The sequence below is a fragment of the Megascapheus bottae genome, chromosome X (genome assembly GCF_031878675.1).
Source record: "Megascapheus bottae isolate mThoBot1 chromosome X, mThoBot2.hap1, whole genome shotgun sequence".
Taxonomy (NCBI): domain Eukaryota; kingdom Metazoa; phylum Chordata; class Mammalia; order Rodentia; family Geomyidae; genus Megascapheus; species Megascapheus bottae.
Genome location: NC_143547.1, coordinates 104302141 through 104319476, shown reverse-complemented (window position 1 = coordinate 104319476; position 17336 = coordinate 104302141). Strand labels below are relative to the sequence as shown.

The window sequence follows — 17336 nt, the reverse complement described above, 5'->3', positions numbered from 1 at the left end:
TGAGCCTGGCACTGTCTCTGAACTCCTTTGGCTCAAAGCTATCACTCTGCCACTTGAGCCACAACACCAGTTGTGGATTCTTCAGTGATTAATTGGAGTCTCCTGACTGGCATCAAACTGTCATCCTCAGATCTCAACTTCCTTAGTAGGTAGGATTACAACCATGTACTACCAGTGCCTGGATAGCCCAAGTACTCTTGACCCCTCACTCCAACCCAACCTCTTCCAGCAGAGACAGGACACCATGAGAACATTAATGAAATTTATTAACAAAAATGTTTGCTGAAACTATTGAGGAAACAGGAGTGAAAGCAAAGATAGGAACTCCCCACAGCCATTAGAAGCCTTAGACCCTGGGATGTGCTCTGGATGGTGTGCCTCATTTGTATATCCTCTACACACACACACACACATACACACACACACACACACACACACACACACACACACACACACACACACCACATCACACACTGAGTCCCTCTTGCCACGTTCTCCTTGCTGCGAGCCCCAGTTTGCCTTTTGTCAGGGACAATGGTCTCTAGCAATGGCCAGTCTTCAGGATTGCCTGCTGTGGGTTGTCCACTGCCTGTGTTCAGCAAAGGACAATTTTGAGATGCTGGAAAGAACAGTAAGGAACACCCCCCCCAAGCAAAGGAAACTGAGTCACAACAAGGGGAACAAAACATGAAAATACTGTCACCAGAACCCCACTAATCCAGGGTCCAGGTCTTCTTGCCAGAATTTAAAGTCCAGGTCACAGGAAAAGCCCTCCTTTGTCATCCATCCTTCCAGATGCTTCCTGGGAATGGACTCCAGGCCTGTGGGGAAGAACTGCTCAGAGAAGAACATAACGCACACACGTGTACACAGGTCCACGAGAGCTGGTGGCGGTGGCGGCAGGCAGCCGGCCTAGATCTACACAGAGAAAGCAGAGGTTGAGCTCACGGCATTGGATAGGAGCAAGTGGAGCCTTGATTGGCATGGGGTAAAGCTCATGGCTTGTGCCCAGGCATGTAGGTGGCTGGCCTGGTGGGTCAGGACCTCTGTCTGGGCTTTATGCACACCTCATGCCTCTGCACGGGAAAGGTGATTAGTGTGGGAGGTGGGCACTTGCTGACAGCTGGGATAACTAAGGGGTCTATAGGTGAGGGTGGGCTTTCCCAGGATAGGAAGTATACTATCTGGTGTTGGTGAATGGAACTGGGATGGGATCTGCCTCTGGGGAGAAGCAGGCAGCTGGCAGTTTTCAAATAGTCTCTTCTCCTATATGATTTTTAGGCACCCTCATGTAGGCTTCTGTCTTGGAAGATGCTTCCAGCTCAGCTACCCAAGTTGGCAGGATTTGAGCTGGTCTTGGCCTTATCAGCTACTTAGTTGTAACTTGCCACGCCAGGCTCTGGTACTCCCTGCTTGTTATCTCTGGTTCTCCAGCCTCTCTGCAGGAACAAAAAGAACAAAACAACCCCATACCAAGTCCTCCCATCCTCCACTGCCTCTTTTAGAACAAAACCTGCCCGGCACACCCACTCACTCCCATGATAGCTCTACAGAACTGTCCCAAAGAATTCCCCCCACCCCGTGCCCATGTGTGGTATCTCCTGAATGTTTGCTTCCTTCCCATACAGCCCTGTTAGGCTGCAGGGGAGGAAAGTAGCTCTCGGAGGCTCTGGCCTCCCAGGGCTTTTGGGTCGAAAGATCCAGCCTTTACTCACGCAGGTGCTTCAGGACACTGCTCTCCTGGGGTTCCCTTGGAACAATGTGGGTGATCCTGAAGATAGGCTGGACCCTGTGGCTTCCCCTGCGATATCTTCTCTCTCTGTCCTGGATCACTGGCTCTTTCTGGCTGAGGCTGAGCTGAGATAGACTTCTCTGTGCCCAATGCGGCTTCACATTTAGAGAGCACACTTAAATCAGAGCTTCTAGGGTGGGCATCTGGAGGTGGCCATGTGACTGGGTTGACACCAAGACTACAGCCCCCAGCCTCCCTATCTTGGGCCTCTGCTTCACTGAGGTCCACAGTAGTGTTTTTGGTGTCTTCTGGAATGGGTGTGTCAGCTTCTTGCATGTATTTCTGGCACTCTATGGGGTCCTTGTGTGTGCCCCCCACAGTGTTGGGTGCAATTTGGTCTTGTCTGTTGGCAGTTGGTGAAGGGTGAGGAGGTCTGGCCTGGGCCTGGCTGCCCTGCCTTTTTTCCCCCCTGAAATATAGTGCTATTTGTCTGGAATGTTCCATTCTATTTTTCCAGTATGTCTTTTGTCTGCTTAACCTGTGGTAAAAATTGGTGCCTTCTTCTTTGGAGCCTACGTGGCCTTGGGCTTGGGTTGGCTCTTGTCTCAAGCCCGGCTTCCGTTTCCCAACTTTCCAATTGCAGCTTGCTTCTTCTGCTTCACCAAGGGCAAGTTGGAGGGGTTGAAGCACTGTACCCTGATGTGGCCATCTTCTCCACAACTGTAGCAGAATGTGTGGTGGTTCCGGTTCCCTGCCCCTCGAGAGCCAGATCTTTGCACACTTCCCTTCCGGCCTCTGCCACCCCTTCGGCCACGACGGCGACGGCGCTGGGAGCCCTGGGAAGGCCAGGTCTCAACGCTTTGGTCAGAGGTAGGGACAAAAGATCCAAAGCGACTGACTCTGCCTGATGAACTTGGGGATAATTGCAGCCCTTCCAGGAACTCCCTCTCTGGACCCATAGTGGCCTCCCACTCCTCCTCCTCCCTCAGAAGCTTCACCAGGGCCAGGAAACCTGGTGGCTTCCTGCGTTGTTTCATCAGCTTAAGCTTGTCTCGAAGTTTGTCAGTAAGGGTGGCTCCACCTAAGACTCTTTTCAGGCGAGTTTGATTCACATTCTTCCGTGGTATTCCATTCTTTTCAATAGCTCTTTGGAGCAATGGCTCCAAACGTACCACAAAGTTGGAGACTTTCTCTCCTGGCTCCTGGTAGGCTTTACAAAATTTTATCTGAGCCATCTTCCCATTCTCTACAGGCCCAAACACCTGCTGCAGGGCCTCCAGACACTCCTTAACTGTAATGCCAGCATTATTAGCCCGAAGCACACTGACTACCTGCAGAGCAGGGCCTCGAAGGCATTCTATCAGTCTGCGCCTTTTTTCCATCTCAGGCACTTGCCACATCTGTAACATGTCAGTGGTGTGCTCTAGCCAGGCTTCAAAGGCTGACATCCCTGGGATGGCTATGGTGTTCCCTGAAAACACTCTTAGCTCTCGGTACAACATTTGTTCTAGCAGAGGTTGAACTGTTACCTCCAGGGTCTGGGCCCAGTTCCAAACTTCTGGGTTAAAAGCCAGTCTAGGAGGAGAATTAGCATAGGACCCGAGGATTCTATTAATGTCTGATACGGTTCTCCTCTCTTCATCTAACAGGTGGTTCAGTCGATTAAGAAATTCATCATCTGAATTAGGAGGTTCTACAATTACCTCCCAAGGCCCCCCTTTGCCTAGTATTTCTCTGGGGACCAAAGCACAGTCAAAATCCTCTGAAAATGTCAGTAGAGAGGCCTGGGCATTCTCCTCCCTCCTAAACATTCTGCCAATGACCCTGTATCGTCCCAGGTGCCTGAGAGCCACGTGGACAGTCTCCTCGAACTCATCCTCACTACAGTCCTCCGGAATGCCAAGGATCAGCATGGAGCGCTGGCTACTCAGATGCTCCCCTCTACACCAGTCCTGCAACAGGGTCAATGGCATGTCTGCAATTGCAGCGTATTCTAATTGGTGTATAAATACATAAATCGGAGCCAAAAATCCCCGTCCAGGTCTCCACTGCCTGTGAATGCGAAGGGGGTGAGAGCGAGGTGAACGCCGGCCCTCCAGCCCACCCCAGCCCCAGGCCCCCTCCAGCTGTGGGTGCTTCTCCTCCGCGGGGACCCCATCCCCGCCCTCCTCCCCTCCCCCACCCCAGTTGGCCGATCCCTGCGGGTCGGGCTGGGGGGGGGGAACTCTACGCGCCCCAGGCTGCCGCAGTGGGTGCGGGCACGGCGCGGCGCGGGAAGGGCGCGGAGGGGTCCCGCGGGGACACACGCCTGGACCCCTTTCCTCCACCGCCTCCCCCCGCGCCCCGGCCTCGTCCTCCGCGCGCGGGCCTGGCGGGTACCTTCTGCTGGCGCTGGCGCTGGCGCTTCGGGGCCCGGGTCCGTGGCAGGCGCGGGGTGGGGTGGGGCGGGGGGGCGCACGCACCGCGCTCCGGCGGGCTGCGCTCACCGGCGGCAGCTGCAGCGAGCGGCCCTGGTCTCCCGGGGCGTGCGTGCGTCCCTGCGCTGCTGCGGGCTCGCTCTCCGGCTCGCTCAGCGCGTCTGGCTCTGGCTGTGGCTGTGGCTGTCTGGTTCCGGCACGTGGGCCGGAGCGCCCGCGCCTGCTCGCCGCCGCTCTCTGCAGTGCGGACTCGGGGCGGGGGTGCGGCGGGGGCGGTGGCGGCAGCGGCGGCGGAGCCCGGACCCTCCGCGTCGCCCTGGAGACCGCCAGGCCATTGGCGCACACGGGTCACGGGACCTGGCTGCTGTGCCCGCCGCTGCCGCCACCGCCACCGCCGCCGCGGGCACTGGGGGCCGCGGATGACGTCACCGGCTCCGCTCCACGCGCCCCTCCCGTCCAGTCCCGGGTGGACCCCCGCCCGCCGCCTCCCAAGGCCCGGGCGTCAGCGCCCTTGGCGCCCAGGGCCCTTGGCTCTCCCCCAGCCCCGACCGACCCCGCCCCTCCCGCACAGGCGTGGGATGCGCACTTGTTCGAGCCCCTGCGGGGCCAGGGACTCTTCCAGGAAAAAATAATCAGACGTGTAGCTCGGGGTTCGGAAAACGAACACGGAGACTTTCCCAGCTCTCCTACAATCGAATCCCACTCACAACAACTCCAGTCCACGAACTAGGAGAACAGGACCTACCTGCCTGGAGGAGGGGTCCTCTGGAGGGCATCCCACAGGTGCTCTCATGGGTTCATGCTCCACTGCCCATCTGGCTGGGACAACGGAACTACAGGCAGGCCTGGGCCTGCAGTGGCGCCCGTATGCAAGCAAAACAACTTTGCTGCCCTAGGGCCAGGGTCCCTGATACCTTGGATGACCCGTAGCTAGGGTTTGCGTGGACACTTTTCTCTCCACACTACAAATGCTAGGCTGCATTTGTGCTACTGCAGATGGCAAGGCCCACACATGGTACTGCTCCGTGGATATTGACCCCAGCACCTTATGACTGATTTTTCGTATACTCTGATCTACTTCTCTATTTGTTTGGTCTCAGGGAACCAAGTCGATGAGCGATATTGACTGTCCTTAACGCATCCTGCCAATCACTACTGCGTTCTTTGTGATCATGCTTGCTTTGTCCCCTTGATCCCAATCTCCTGTACACAGTGCTCTACCCTGTTTCGCACCGCACCAGGAGGTATGGTTGGTCCTCACACAGCCTTCATCAACCACCTGAAGGAAACCACCTTGTATAGGAATGTGACACAAAACTGTTCACATAACTTGTGTCTCATCCTGGCCTTTTCAGGCTTATGTTTCTTGTTGCTGTCAGTTGTCAGGGATCCAAAAGCAATGAATCTTGAGGACTTTTCCTTGATTAGATTGCATTATTAATCTCTTTATAGGAATCATTTTAATTACTACTCCCAAGAACCCTGTATAGTACGTATTAACACTGTCCTTATTTCACTCATGACCCTCAAATAGGCTAAGATATATGTGCATACTTTATTGTAGTTCAGTCAAAACTAGATCTTAAATCCCTATCCATATGTCTTTGTGTACAATTGGACCTTTCTCCTTACTTGCTTTATCCTCCTCAGAATTTATTTTCCGGATTTCTATATATTCAGCACTCCTTTCCAGGGAAATATTCCTTTTCACATGAATTACGGACAATGCTGATTTAAATTCACATTTCTAGGATTCCGTCATATGAGAGGGAACATGACACGACTGCGTTGCTCCGATTATGGCATGCAGAATGGCACCTTATCAGGGATGCTTTCCAAGGTCAACCATGTATGTGTAGGTTTATAAAAATGTGTAAAAGATCATTCATAATGCATTTCTCCACAAAATATTTATTTGCAAATTTCCAAATTAGCCCTTTGTATTTCTCACCCCACCCCCAGAACCAACAAATGAACTCAGGACCTTGCACTTGCCATGCAAGTGCTCTTCCACTGAGCTAGATACCCAACTGAAACACCTTTGTATTTCTTAGAGGACTGAAAAGGCCCACGTCTGTTCCCACCATTTCCACTCCAAGAGTTCAAATCTTCATATGCTTGATTTTCCCAGGCAAAAATTTAGGCTCTCAAAAGGGACACTACAGAATAAATGGCAAAGCTGTGAGCTGTCAATGGGAAACATCCAGTGGTATGAAGGCAAAGGGATATGTCCAGAATTTCTCCAGAAAGGAGCCTGTCCCAGCCAGGTGGAGGTTGTATACATCAGAAAAGTAAGATTCAAAAATACTAGATGTAGAGATGATAGGAAGAATATTTTCCACTTGAAAAGTTTATGAACTATCCTAACTGAACTCGACACAAGTAGAAATGTTTTATTTGCTTTTATGTCTTGATTACCTGGTATGGTACTTGGCAGAAAAACATTACGTTTGCGAACCAAATTGATAGGCATCACTTGTGAGGTGAAAATTGGAAGAGATGAAGGAAGCAACCTGCATGGGAGAACCAAGAGCAACTATCAGTAAAAGTAAAGACCTGTGGATTCCACCTCTGGAAACTGATCTGATGAGCCTACAAGAGGCCTAGCAATTTTGTTTACAAAATCATTTGACAATTACATTTAAAGATTGAAAAATTCAGTGACTACCTCTGCTGGTTTTTATCTGTAGTTCCAGCTACTTAGGAGGCTGAAATCTGAAGATCCTCATTCTAAGCCAACCTGGGCAAGTAAGTCCATAAGACTTTTATCTCCAATTAACCACCAAATAGCCAACCGTGGAGCTGTGGCTCAACTGGTAGAACACCATCCTTGACTAAAAAGCCAAGCAAAAATGCCCAGGCTCTGATTTCAAGCCCCACTACTAGCACACACACACAAAAGAAAAAATACAACCAAGTTTAGCATAACTAATACTTTATCTGTAGTCATTTCAATCAACAGAAACCTGAAATATCCCCTAACAAAGCTATTAAGCAATATTCATAATCAAATTCTAACTAGAGGCATATACAAATGACATCTCTCACAGTTAATAGCATTAAAGTCATATTATAGCAATGATATGGAACTTGACAGAGCTATTTTAAAGGTAGAGACTGGGAGGATTGTGGCTTGAGGCAAGTATAGGGAAAAAGTTAGCAAGACCAAATCTCAACAAACAAGCCAAGCAAATCATACTCATTCAGTGATACACTTACATATTCCTCATTCAAAGCCACACAAAGTTAGACACAGAGTGACATACTCACATGCTCATACATATTACATACCCTAACTGATTCACAGTCTTCTTATCCTCAGATATACCCCTCCCCCACATTCTCAGTGACCCACACTCAACAACATTGTGCCACCACAATCACATATTCTCACTCTCATTTAGTCTCACATCCTGGGACATTCACACTAACACATCTGTTCCCACGTAAGTCCTCATCATATATCCACCCTTTCCCACCTGCCTTCAGTCCCCTTCAGACACACATCACAGCATATGCAGGCCCAGTCTGCTCAAGGGAAAGGCAAAGGCAAAGAGTTTCCAAGGACTGGCTGATTAGCATGAGTGCCTTGCCTGCCCTTTTCCTCCTGTCCTGCCACTCAAATCAGGAGAGTCTCCTGGCAAGTTACCGTGGAAAATGTGGAGCTCCTGATGGGGACTCGGACCAAAAACCTGTTCACACTCTTTCCCACTTGCCCAGATATCCTTCTGTGGGTAGTATAGCGATGGCCAATTCCTTTCTAGCAAGGATTTTGAACATTTATTAGGCATTGTGTTTCTTCTTCCGAGAAATTTGTTGAATTTGTTTACCCATTTATTAATTTGATTATTTGGTATTGTGCAGATTCATTTTCATCTGTTTCTATATTCTAAATATTAATCCTTTGTGTTAAATAGTTGTCAAGATTTTACCCAATTGTTTTGAAGTGCAAAATCTTTTTAATTTGATGTGATCCTATTTGTTGATTCTTGCTCTTATTTTAGGAACTGGGTCCTGTTAAAATAACAAGTGGCTGTATCTGCACCTTGAAACTTTTCCCTGTGTATCTTTCCTATAAAGTATCAGGATTTTAGGTCTCATGTTAAGATCTTTCATGTATTTGGACTTGAGTTTTATGTAGATTGAAAGATTGCAGATTGACTGTATGTAACCAATGTACAACCAAGTTTCCCACTTGAAGAGGCTGTCTTTGCACCAGGCTGTATTTGGGATCATTTGTCAAAGATCAGATGGTCATAGCAGTGTGGCTTGGTTTTTTGAGTCTTCTATTTTGTCTCCTTGGTCTCTATGTCTGTTTTTGTGCCCATATGAAACTGTGTTTTATAACTTTGGTTTTTCAGTATAAGTTGAAGTCCAGTGTTGTAATATTTCCCAAAGTGTTCTTTTTACATAGAATTGCTTTTGGTATTTCGGACGTTTTATATTTAAGTTTGCCTGCTTTCACATGACTTCAGTTCAAATCTGAGGGCAGGAAATAAGTCAATGTACAATTTTGAGCATCAAAACTCAAAGTTTTATACACTCAATTATGTTTTAGATAGACCAAATAAGCAGATTTATAGCTCTACCCAGAGTCTCGTCAGTGTGTTTATGAGTGATGTTGCCAGACATGTAAGTTCTTTTTTAACGTCTCTGTTCCATAGGAGTCCCTTATGCTTTCCTCTCTTCCTAGGTGGTGAACTTAAGCTCTCCCCTCTTCTCATTAAGCATCAGTACAGTCTCCTCCTGGGCAAACTGCCAAGCTTCTCCTAATTGATCTGTCTATGCTACTGCCCCTTGTGGTTATATTTTCCCTCACTCAGCCTCCAATCCCTACACACAGTTGAATATACTAAAAGATGGGAAAGCCAGTGGAGGAACTACCATCCCATGAAGATTTTTAAAGAGAAGATTAAGCATTTCAAAGATGATTTTGGAAGGAATTTGCAGGAGCAAATAGTGTTTTGGTTGTTCTTCTTACCTATCCATGGTGGAAGATTTGGAGGCATTCATTGTAACAGCAAATTAAGCAAGTCAGTTTGGGTCTTGCAGGAAATAAAACAGAGTGCAAGAGATTTATTGAGAAAGACAAAGTGGAAGAGTCACAAGAGGAGCAGCAACAGCTTTTAGATCAATTTAGGCTTGACATCTGGAGAGAGCTGGAGGGATACAGGAGAAGGAAGAAGAGTTGACAGAGGAGATTTAGACTGCATTGGAATATTGAGAAGGTCTTGACCAGCCCAACAGGAAAAAACTCTGACTCCCATACGGGAGTCTTGCATTAGCTAGAGATTAACCTAGTACTCTGCTATGGTAAGCAATTAACCGATAGGTCCTTAGAAATGGCATGGGCTTGGTCCAAATGCTGTCAGTGAATAATACCCCTAGTAGCAACTCCTTTCTTAAAGAAACACCTGTGTGGTACACTTCAATAGCCACCACAGGCCACCCCTTATTCCAGACAGATGCATAAATATGAAGCAGTTCCTCCATGGCTCTTGTGGGGTTTCCTGAGAGCAAACAGAAGTTGGTAAGCCAAAATACAGCCTCAATTGGTACAGTTGGTCCTGTGATTGCAACAAGTATTCGTAATCCCACTCATTTTTCTCTTCTACTGTCCACTTCCCTCACCCTCAGCTATCATCCCTGCAGTCTTGGTGGCTTTCCCTCATCCCTGAGGATCTGATTCATTGCTATCTGCACACTTGTCAGGCCAAAATTTCTACACTTGTTTGCTTATTCACAGCCTCAGTCAGACAAGAAAACATTAAGGACCACCCAAGGAGCTCTTCTAGTTCTCTTATCTGTTCCTCCAAGGAGCTCTTCTAGTTCTCTTATCTGTTCCTCCCCGTTCAGATTTTAACATCATCCCTACCTCTTCTTTGGTAAATATCTATACCACTACCGAGATGGTAAGACTTCTTGCTTGCTGATCTCTGGACACAAGGAAGCACAGTAATTCTCACTCAGCAGTCACAGCTATAAATACAATGGGACCCTAAAGAGGAGGACAATCTGTACAGAGCCTAGATGTGATGAGATGGGAAAGACAAATATGGTTCCTGAGTAAATCAGTGGGCTCTGTGGCTTCTATCCTTTCATTTTCTGACCAACATATTCTTCCTCCTGAGAACAAATTGCTACCTGAAGATTTCTGCTTGAGCGAGTATGGAACACTGTGTTGGAGAACCCCTCATCCTCACAGAGTATTCCCTCTGATCATATGTTTTAGCTGCACCTTCCTCAGGGCATTCCTACCTCTGTCGAATAGCTCGTGGCTGCTGCCAGATTGTGACAGCAGAGTATTCCAGTTCCTGGATCCCATCACATATGTCCATCACTCTGAAGCACGTCCCCTAGTAAGATGCCATCTTCTGTGAGGTTCAGGACTATGTCACACACTGGTGGCCCCTGGATAGTAATTCTGACTAAAAGTTGTGCTCGTAGGGAAGACAAAATTATATTCAGAATTGGCTTTTTCCCTAAGACAGAAAAACTTGGTTCTTTCAAGAAAGAAGGGATATAATGTGGATAAATATTTCCATGTCCATAGCTAGCAAGTTAAATAGAAAACCCACAAAGTGGGAGAAGATCTTCACTAGCCATACAACAGGCAATGGCTTCATATCTAAAATATATCAACAGCTAAAAAAATTGAATCTTTGCAAAACAAATCTTCAAAGAAATAACCATACCATTAAAAGATGGGCCAAAGACTTAAAGAGACAGTTCTCTGAAGAGGAAATAATGACCTATAGACACATGAAGAAATGCTCGACATCTCTGGCCATAAAAGAAATGCAAATCAAAACAACTTTGAGATTCCACCTCACTCCAGTTACAATGGCCGTGATCAAGAAATCTAACAACAACAGATGCTGGAGGGGATATGGCCAGGAGGGATCACTACTACACTGTTGGTGGGAGTGCAAACTCGTTCAACCACTATGGAAAGCAGTATGGCAGTGCCTCAAAAGACTAAACACAGAGCTCCCCTATGACCCAGCAATTCCACTCCTTGGCATTTACCCCAAGTGTCCACAAACAAGGCTATACTAAAGACACTAGCACAACGATGATCATTGCAGCATTATTTATCATAGCAAAAATATGGAACCAACCCAGATGCCCCTCTGCTGATGACTGGATCAAGAAGATGTGGCACTTATACACAATGGACTTCTATGCTGCCATCAGAAAGAATGACATCACCCCATTTGTAAGGAAATGGAAAGAGTTGGAAAAATCATATTAAGTGAAGTAAGCTAGACCCAAAGGAACATAGGCTCAATGGTTTCCCTCATTTGTAACAGTTAGTACACATCTAGAACTCTCCTAGCAGAAGATTATAATAGCTCAAAAACCTAGGTACATAAGGTCATATAGGATTAGACTAAATGAAACGATCTTTAGAATAGGGAAACAAGAGCTTTATGTTGTGTAATTGTTGTTCTTAATGTACTGTGTTATTTCTCTTCTCTTTTGTTGCCCTTTGGTTAATTTCATATCATTACTGTGTCTGACTTTGTTACCTGGTATATTGTATATACATTTATTTGATTATTTGCAATAGGAAAGGGAAGGGGGGAAAACAAGATGATTGGGAGGTGGTAGGGGGAGGGAAATGGGGACAAAGACATGAGAAGAGGTATCAATATGTGAGAAGTAATGCACCTACTACCTGGCGAATGTAACTGTAACCTCTCTATACATTACTCCTATCATAAAAAACAAAATTAAAAAATATTTCCATGTCCAACTGTTGATTCTTTCTGATGGGCACTATTAAGTTTCTGCTCATGCCCATACCTATAATTGTGTATTAGGGTTTTTCATCCACAAGTGTCTAGTCCTTTTTCCTAGAGCTTTGACACTGTTCAGGCATCTGTGTATATTCCTATCTTGAGCCATTTATCTTCACACACAAAATTAATAACGAGCTGCACCACTCATAGTTCCACCTGCTGGGATGGTCTTTCTTTTATACTGTTTCAGGGTTCATCCCCAGGTGGGCATGAATGGTGAGTTAGATGCAGCTGTTATCCACTTTAAATGACTAGCCAAATACCTAGTCAATTCCTCCATGAATGAACCTTGGCCCTTTCCCTTCCCCTAGATACAAGATTACATGGCCTAACAAGTGAGCTGAGAGAAGGGCACTGGAATAACTGTGGTGGTAACAACAAGTCTACACTAGTGTCAAGAAAATTTACTTGCACCCATATCCTGTTTGTATTTCAGATGTACTAGTTCAATCCTATAATGCATTGCATCCTATAAGGCATCTGTCAGAACTCTGCTTATTATGGGAATCTTCAGACACAAAAGCACAGCATGCTAGGGTCAAGTGTTAATTCTACAAGAACCTAGAATCGTACCAGAGACTGTTTCTACAGAGCCATAAAATTCTTCGATGGAAGTGGCTTGGCTGTGCTCCAGAACTATAAGAGTGTGCGTGACAATTTACAAGGTATGAATAAAGATTTTTGTTTGTCCATATGGTTGTGAAATACTGTTCCTTACCTTTATGTGTCAAATCCTTGTCCACATGGTATACACCAAGCTGCCCACTCCAAAGTCAAACACAAATGGCTGCATTGTGGTTGCCCATGTACAGGTCTTCCGCACAAGACTGTATTAATCTGCTGGAAAGATGACCCCATGTCTAACATGTAGCATCTGCAATTATGACTGCTACATGGTGGACTGTGGGACAGTGTACAGCCATTTTCTAGAAACCCCTCAATTTCTGCAAGGTATAGAAGAACAAATTAAAGGGAGTTGTTGGGGATCATTATACATCCTTAAGATTTCTAGGAGTGTTTGTGCTTCTCATTTTTGTAATGCCTGTTATAATCTTGTTTTGTGGGTAGAAGGGGGACAATTGGGAGGCTTGCACTCAGGGCCTGGGTGCTGTCCCTTTCCATTTTCACTCAAGGATCATACTCTAACACTTGAGCCACACTTCCACTTACATTTTTTACAAATTAATTAATTTTATTGTAAGGGTGAGGTACAGAGAGGTTACAGTTATGTACGTCAGGCAATGAGTACATTTTGTTCAAAAGTGTCACCTCTTCCCTTATTCTCTCATTTGCTCCCAGTTTTTCCTTCCTGTCCTCACAAACAAGTTGTACAGTTCATTTTTAACATAGTGTCTAGTAAGTACCACTGCTGAATTTGTTCCCTTTGTCCCTCCATTTCAGTGCTCCCCCAAGCATATAAACTCACATACAAGAGAAAAATACAGAAATGAAAAAGAGCGGCAGGCATGGTGGCTCAGGCCTGTAATCCCAGCTATTCAGGAGGCCTAGATCTGAGCATGAAGGTTCAAAGCCAGCCCGGGCACAAAAGGACCTGAGACTCTTATCTCCAATTAACCTGTAGAAAATGGGAAGTGGGGCTTGGCTCAAGGGATAGGGTGGTAGCCTTGAGCTGAAGAGCTCAGGGACAGCACTCAGGTCCAGGGATAGGGTGTTAGCCTGGAGGTCAAAGACAACACCCAGGCCGATTTCAACCTCCATGACCCCCCCCCACACACATGAAAAATAGCAACAAGGGGGGCAGGGAAGTAACGAAAAACCCCTCTCACTTACATTTTTTTGAGTTAGTTTCAATAAGGATCATTTTATGTGGTCATATGCACATAGATCTTGAGCCTTTGTGATCCTCTCCTAAGAATGTCCTCCTTTAGTCTCTGTGAATGTTTAGAATCTTGTTTAATTTATCATGTCCAAGTGTAATTGTGTTTCTTTGTTGTCAGTGGCTAATTGGAGATAAGAGTCTTATGGACTTTTCTGTCCAAGCTGGGTTTGATCCACAGTCTTCCAATCTCACAGTTCTGAGCAGCTATGATTACAAGTCTGAGTCACCAGCACATGGATATTGTGATATTTTTTAAATTTATGTTCCTGGCAATGTGAATGAGTATAGTTTTATATACTTCTAGTTGGTTTGGGGGGCTGTTATTATGACCTGAAAAGATAGATCCACATCTAAAAACTGTTTTCATGTTGACACTGATGTTCTCTGTGTGTGTTTTTCTCTCTCATTTGTCTGTGTCTCAGTCTTCTGTCTGGCTCCCACCCTCTCTCTGACACACACACACACACACACACACACACACACACACACACACACACAGCAAAGAGACAAGAAAAAATGTCTTAGTTTATATAATTAATGGTTGTGGAGAGAGCAGAACAGACTCATCAGCTTAGGTGAATAAAAAGGAGAGTGGTCTAAGTTTTCATTGTGGTTAGTTGTGAGGCTGGGGTAAAATTTTTTTATGGCATGAAAAGGATTACGTTTGTTTGAATCAACATTATACAATAAAGAAGAGAGTGGTCTGGATATTTGTGTTATCAGCTTACTCAGGTATGAGAATCAAGGGGAAAAATATGAAGGCTAGCTGAAAAGAGAAGGATATCTTCTGGGGGAAGGAAAATGTATGGTGGGGTAGTTTCCCCCTGCAGCTTTTAGCTGCTTAGAGAAAGAGGAAAATAGAGAGTTTAGTAGTTAAATGATAAAGTAGTCTGAGTTTTGCTAGCCTTTAATCAGAGAAGGGTTTTGCAAATAATAATAATTTTACTTTTAAAGCACAGCCTGTGGGGAGAAGATGACATTAGGCTCTCCTGGCAACTTGGTACAAATGGCACAACTGAAACTGCCTGACTATCTGTGACTAGACCAGAAAGATGCCACAGAGTGCGTGATAATGGAGACTCATTCCCAGTGTAATAATTAAACATTAAACAATACAGATGGTTTTTGTGAATGTAATAGAAGTGGTTGGGATGTCAGAGACAGGAAATGGGCTAACAGGGGAGATATTTTGAGAATTAATAGGCATATTCATCTTTGACATTTGAACTGAATGTCACAGAATCAGCAAAGCATTGCAGTAAGAGCCAATCCCAAAATGGAAGCAGTGAAGGGTTGTGAAATGTACAAGAGTTTCATATGTAAGAAGCCTGGCCCTTGAATACTGAACCAGATAAACCCTAGTATTCTCTATTCATGTATTTATAGTCCCTCCTATAAAGAAAGAAGTCCTCCATGATCTCTGTGCTCTTAAGGATCTCATCGTCACAGGCCCACCAATCCATCTATCTCATCAGACGAATAGGGTGCTAACTCTCCCATCAACATGGAGTCCCATAAAATGGGCCAACTTCAGGCCCACAAGTAGGGGCTCTGCAGTGTGTAGCAGACAACACAGGTAGGTCCCCTACAGACAAGTCCTCTACCGCTCCTTCCGGGCATGGAAATCACCCCCGCCTCCTAATGGTCTGCACATGATCACGGTCCCCTCCCTTGATCCCCTCCGCAGGCTGCAGGGTCCCGGATGGCTCGGCAGGGCGGTGGGGGCGGCGCGGCGGGCCGGGCCGTGGGGGCGGGGTCCCGGGGACGGCGGAGCCATTCGCGATCCTCGCCCGCCACCTACCGGCCGACGCGGGTACGACCTCAGCAGAGACCCCGGGGTGCCGGCTCTGGACCGCGCAGCCATTTTCCCCGCCAGACCAGCGCGTTTTCCCAAAGACGTCGCAGCCCGAGCTCCAGGCTGCGGGAAATGGCGGCCTGCGCAGGCGCACTCACCCCGCGAGCGGTGGTCTAGGTGCAGAGGACACTAGTGCATGCGCGCAGGCGCGCACATGCTCACTGCAACTCGCAAAGGAGCAAGTGCCTAAGGCTCTGGTAAAAAAAAAAAATGTATTGAGTAGTCACATGGGGCGGTGAACACGTTTAGCGTTCACTACTCAGATCTCTCGTATCGTGTATAGCTGTAATGCCCCGACTCTTCTATTTTACAGCTCGACTCACTGTTCCCAGATATCATAAACGCTCTAATACCATAGCTTACGAGCAAGATAAACATAATAAAAGCAGAAAATGATTTTAAACATATCTATCCTAGACACAAACATGGCAGATTCTGTTTGGAGTCCAGACTCAGCAAAAGTTTGCAAGGCTCCATCTCAACTAATGGTGAGGCATGGTGATAAACATCTGTTATCCCACCCATGGGGAAAATATTGGGTGGGCACAGTGGTGTGCCTGCCATTGCTACTGAAACAAAAAAGGATAATCTCAATATAGATCACTCAAACATAATACTAAATGCTACCTCAAAAATAACCAGTGCGAAAAGAGGGGCTGTAGCCATGGCACAAGTGGTGTTACCTTGCCTAGCAAATAAAAGCCTTTGGTTAAGTATTCACGTTTCCACTCAATCAGTTCACTTACAAAATCTATATTTACATTAGATAGATACAAACATACATATGTACACACACACACACACACACACACACACATATATATATACACATACACATATACACATACAGACATTCATAGATAGATAGGGACACACACATATGCCACACCTTTGAGACACATTTGAAGTCTAGTCTAATTTCCTGTACCCTCATTTCAACTTTTTAATTCCAAAAGTTTCTGTACATGGCACAGGGATGCAGATACACACTACTTACCTATAATTATAAGCCATTAATCTTTGACTCTAAGATGAATAAAACTGCTCAGCATTTTTCTATGACCATGCTTGGGCCTAATACAAGCTTCCTTTCTAACAACCCAAAGTAGAGACCCAATAAACCTGAAATATCCAAGATATTTATTAAATAAAATCATTAGGTGACAATATGGAGAAGGGGTAACTGCACATACAGGAACTTCCAATGTCCTCTGGATGCCAAAAGTCCCAAGTCGTGAGGCCTGGGGCATGGACTAGTGGTAGAGTGCTTGTGTACAATTCATGAAGCCCAGGGTTCAATTCTTTGGTACCACATACATAGAAAAAGCAGGAAGTGGCACTGAGGCTCAAGTGGCAGGACATTAGCTATGAGCAAAAAGTGACAAGGACAGTGCCCAGATTCTGAGTTCCAGCCCCAGGGGACCATTGTCCCATATTCTTCCTTCCTGAGTTTCCACATCTGCCTCTTGTTAGGATGATGGCTCCTGGAAATGGTCTCTCAGTCTAGGAGACCTTCAAAAGGCATCATCCACTGTTCTGTGACCTTGCCACATGGTCGGCAAAGAATAATCCAGTTATTCTGGAATGCGCAACACACAAAGCCTCATGAAGCAGATAAAACAGCAAGATGTTTTGCTCAGAACCCCAATTATCACTTTTCCCAGTCGTCCTGAGTGAGGCTGATATC

The 17336-nt window shown here is 46.1% G+C and overlaps 1 protein-coding gene across 1 annotated transcript; it reads right to left on the bottom strand.

The window, feature by feature from the left end:
- Window positions 1–247: 247 nt before the first annotated feature.
- Pnma3 (PNMA family member 3) lies at window positions 248–4423 on the bottom strand. The gene is made up of 2 exons (XM_090326287.1): window positions 4112–4423; window positions 248–3784 (listed from the first exon to the last, which is right to left on the bottom strand). Exon 2 carries the CDS (start codon window positions 3703–3705, stop codon window positions 2338–2340), a length of 1368 nt encoding a protein of 455 aa, XP_090182413.1. The 5' UTR covers window positions 3706–3784; window positions 4112–4423; the 3' UTR covers window positions 248–2337.
- Between the last annotated feature and the right edge of the window lie 12913 nt (window positions 4424–17336).

Coding starts and splice junctions, on each gene's coding strand:
- Pnma3 (XM_090326287.1), bottom strand. CDS start 3,705: ATGCCATTGACCCTGTTGCAGGACTGGTGTAGAGGGGAGCATCTGAGT.